Source organism: Pundamilia nyererei, unplaced genomic scaffold (assembly GCF_000239375.1).
Source record: "Pundamilia nyererei isolate P.nyererei 1_Seehausen unplaced genomic scaffold, PunNye1.0 scaffold03697, whole genome shotgun sequence".
NCBI lineage: Eukaryota > Metazoa > Chordata > Actinopteri > Cichliformes > Cichlidae > Pundamilia > Pundamilia nyererei.
The window spans coordinates 1-3,159 of record NW_005191098.1 but is presented as its reverse complement, the minus strand read 5'-3'; the positions used below and the strand labels follow the sequence as shown (position 1 = coordinate 3,159).

The 3,159-nt window shown below is 44.1% G+C and overlaps 1 protein-coding gene across 1 annotated transcript; it reads left to right on the top strand.

Annotated features, from left to right (window-relative positions):
- Positions 1-792: 792 nt before the first annotated feature.
- Positions 793-2,542, top strand: LOC102192993 (piggyBac transposable element-derived protein 4-like; the record flags this gene model as incomplete). The annotated part of the gene is made up of 2 exons (XM_005755836.1): positions 793-2,058; positions 2,294-2,542. Coding segments are annotated over exons 1-2 (1,515 nt in total), but the record flags the coding sequence as incomplete, so codon positions are not given.
- Positions 2,543-3,159: the final 617 nt, after the last annotated feature.

Genomic DNA, 3,159 nt, shown 5'->3' with positions numbered 1-3,159 from the left:
AAGCATCCACACTGCATTTTCGCAGGAAATGCAAATTTTTCTAGTTGTGTGGATGCTTTAACCCTTGAGCTCCCCTAGGGAAAAATGGGACCCGCTTGGGTACTTTTGGATTTTTGATTCTCAATATATCAGTCATTTTAAAGACTAGTCACATGAAACTTGGCCAGGATGTGTGTTTTAGGATTATTTTTTTAAATTCAATGATCCCCTCTATGGTATGGTGTATAGTAAAGGAGATTCACATATGTACCCCCTGCAGTCACCCTTGTACCCGCTTGGGCCCCATTGACTCCCATTATAATTACATATTTTCGATATACTGTAATTCTGACATGTGATAATTTTTTTCTCGTGAATACCTAATGGATCTAAGCCTCTGCCATCAAAATAAAGGAAAAATATGTTTTGGATCCAATGAGCACAATATTAGGTACAGCACCACCATAGACATTTTCAGTGGTTTTGAATGCAGGACATGGTTATCTTACCTTGCAAAATGCATGGCAATAAAACATCTAACCACCATAAAATGGTATTGTGTGTGTGTGTGTGTGTGTGTGCATGTGTATGTGTATGTGTATGTGTGTGTGTGTGCGAGAGAGAGAGAGAGAGAGAGAGAGAGAGAGAGATTATCAAAGGCCAAAGGGGCTGTGTTTATGTTTTTTCTTGCTCAAGAGAGAGCCTCCTCTCTCTTATTGGATGCATGGTATAGCATGTTTATGCAGGTGCACCTTTGAAGTCTATGAGAATACTTTGCAGCCTGGTCTTAGTGGTCATTTCTGCACAGACACCATGAAGCGCACACTCAGTTTAGAGGAGGCTGTTGCTGCAGTTTTGCACTCTTCAGATAGTGAAAAAGATTCCACAAGCAGTGGAGATACTTCTGACAGCGAAGAAGGGGAGGAATATTTGCCAGGCACCGAGGAGCTTTGCAGCTCGTCTGAGGAGGAGCAGGAGGAGGAGGAAGAAGAGACAAGACTGGAGGATGACCATCAGTGGAAATCTAAAAATGGAGAAATCCTGTGGCAACCAACACATGAAGAGGTCCTGCCATTTTTTCCTCCTCCCATTTTGACCCCAGGACCAACACACTATGCGATTGCTAGGATCAGCAGCCCTGTGAGCAGTTTCAATCTTTTTTTTCCGGAGGACATTATGCAGTTAATCCTGCATTTTACAAACCTGCAGGGCAAGAGGTCAGTGAAAGACTGGAGGGACACAGATGAGGAGGAGCTGCGGGCCTACTTGGGGCTTCTGATCCTGGCTGGCCTGTACAGGTCCCAACATGAAACCACAGCAAGCCTGTGGGATGGGGAGACCGGACGTGTACTCTTTCCTGCCACCATGTCAAAGAAAAGATTTGGGGAAATTAATCTGGCAATCAGATTCGATGATCGACTTTCTCGTCCAGGTCGCTACAGGGGGGACAAGCTAACTCCCATAAAGGATTTATGGAGCAAATGGAGCGACCGCCTGCCCAAATTTTTTAATCCAGGGAGGGATATATGTGTAGATGAACAGCTGGTCCCTTTTAAGGGCCGCTGTTCATTCAAGCAGTATATGCCCTCCAAACCAGCTAAATATGGGCTGAAGATCTGGGCCCTATGCGATGTGCAGACCTCCTATGCCTGGAGGCTTCAAGTGTATACAGGAAAGTCTGCATCAGCGAACAGAGAGATTAACCAAGGCATGCGGGTGGTGCTTGAATTGACAGAGGGACTGCAGGGCCACACAGTCACCACCGACAATTTTTTCACTTCATTTCCTCTTGCAGAGGAATTGAGGAAGAGGAGGATGGCCCTGGTGGGCACGCTGCGGTTGAACAAACCTGAGCTGCCCCCACAGCTGCTGAACATTCGACAGAGAGAGGTTCTGTCCTCTCTCTTTGCCTTTAGCCGCAACAGGGCTGTCGTGTCTTACATGCCCAAGAAAAGCAAAAATGTTGTCGTGTTGAGCACCAGGCACCGTGAGCCACAAGTCCAGGACTCTGGAAAGAAAAAGCCCCAGATCATCCTGGATTACAACAAATGCAAAGGGGCTGTGGATCATCTGGACCAGGTAAGCACAATTATAAGTCATTTATTTGCCAAATTGTTTACTGTTTCTCATTGTTATAACTGATAAAGTCAGATAATGTGATTATGACAGTTTTGATATGAGATGATAGTTTTAGACTATGATAGTTTTGATAGTTACAGAGGGGGGGTCTAGTTTGACACCAACAGGCAGAAAGAATCTCTTGCTTATCGCTGTATAAATTCATGTCATCTGATCATTTCTTTTTGTTTTGCAGGTTTGTGGCACCTACTCCTGCCGTAGGACGACACGTAGGTGGCCCATGTGTCTGTTCTACCACATGATCGATGTCAGCCTCTACAATGCATTCATCCTCTTCACCGCTGTGGAACCAGAGTGGAACAGAAGAAAGCGCTACAGGCGGCGTCTGTTCATTGACGAGGTTGGCAGAGCCCTTATCACCCCAACAATGATGACGAGAGCACGGCTACCCAGAACACCATTTGCAGCCAGCCTGGTCTTACAGGCCCAGGGAAAAGAGGAGCAGCAGAGGCAGCAGGAGCAGCAGGAGCAGGAGGAGGAGGAGGAGCAGCAGGAGCAGCAGGAGGAGGAGCGTTCCATGATGCGGAACCAGTGTACATCATGTAAACAGCGCAGAAGAATCCGGACGAGCTGCTGCAAATGTGGTGCCCCGGTCTGCAAAGTCCATTGGAAAATGCTTTGTGGTACATGTTATAAGATGTAAATAACATCTTTGTTCAGTTTGTTGTTTTGTTTGTTTAGCTTAGTTCAGTTTGTTTTTGCAATAAATTTTCATTGTTCCAAAAATAATAATGCATCCAAATCAATGTTGTTATGAATTATTTACCTATTCAAGGCTGTAATAACTTCATGCCAAATACTTCCATTTGCAAGTCATTTTTTGAAAATATTGCATATTATGGGTTTTCCCCCCCAAAAAAACAGGGTTTTTTATGACAATAAAGCCATAAAAACCTAAAAAATATTTAAAAATTAATGAAAAACTTTATATCTGTGGTTAGGTCTGAAGTTGTTTAAAAGATCTGATGTGAAAAAAATCAGAAAAAAAATTCATATATGATATTGCTATATCACCTTTTGTCAGGGGACCCGTGTGGGTAC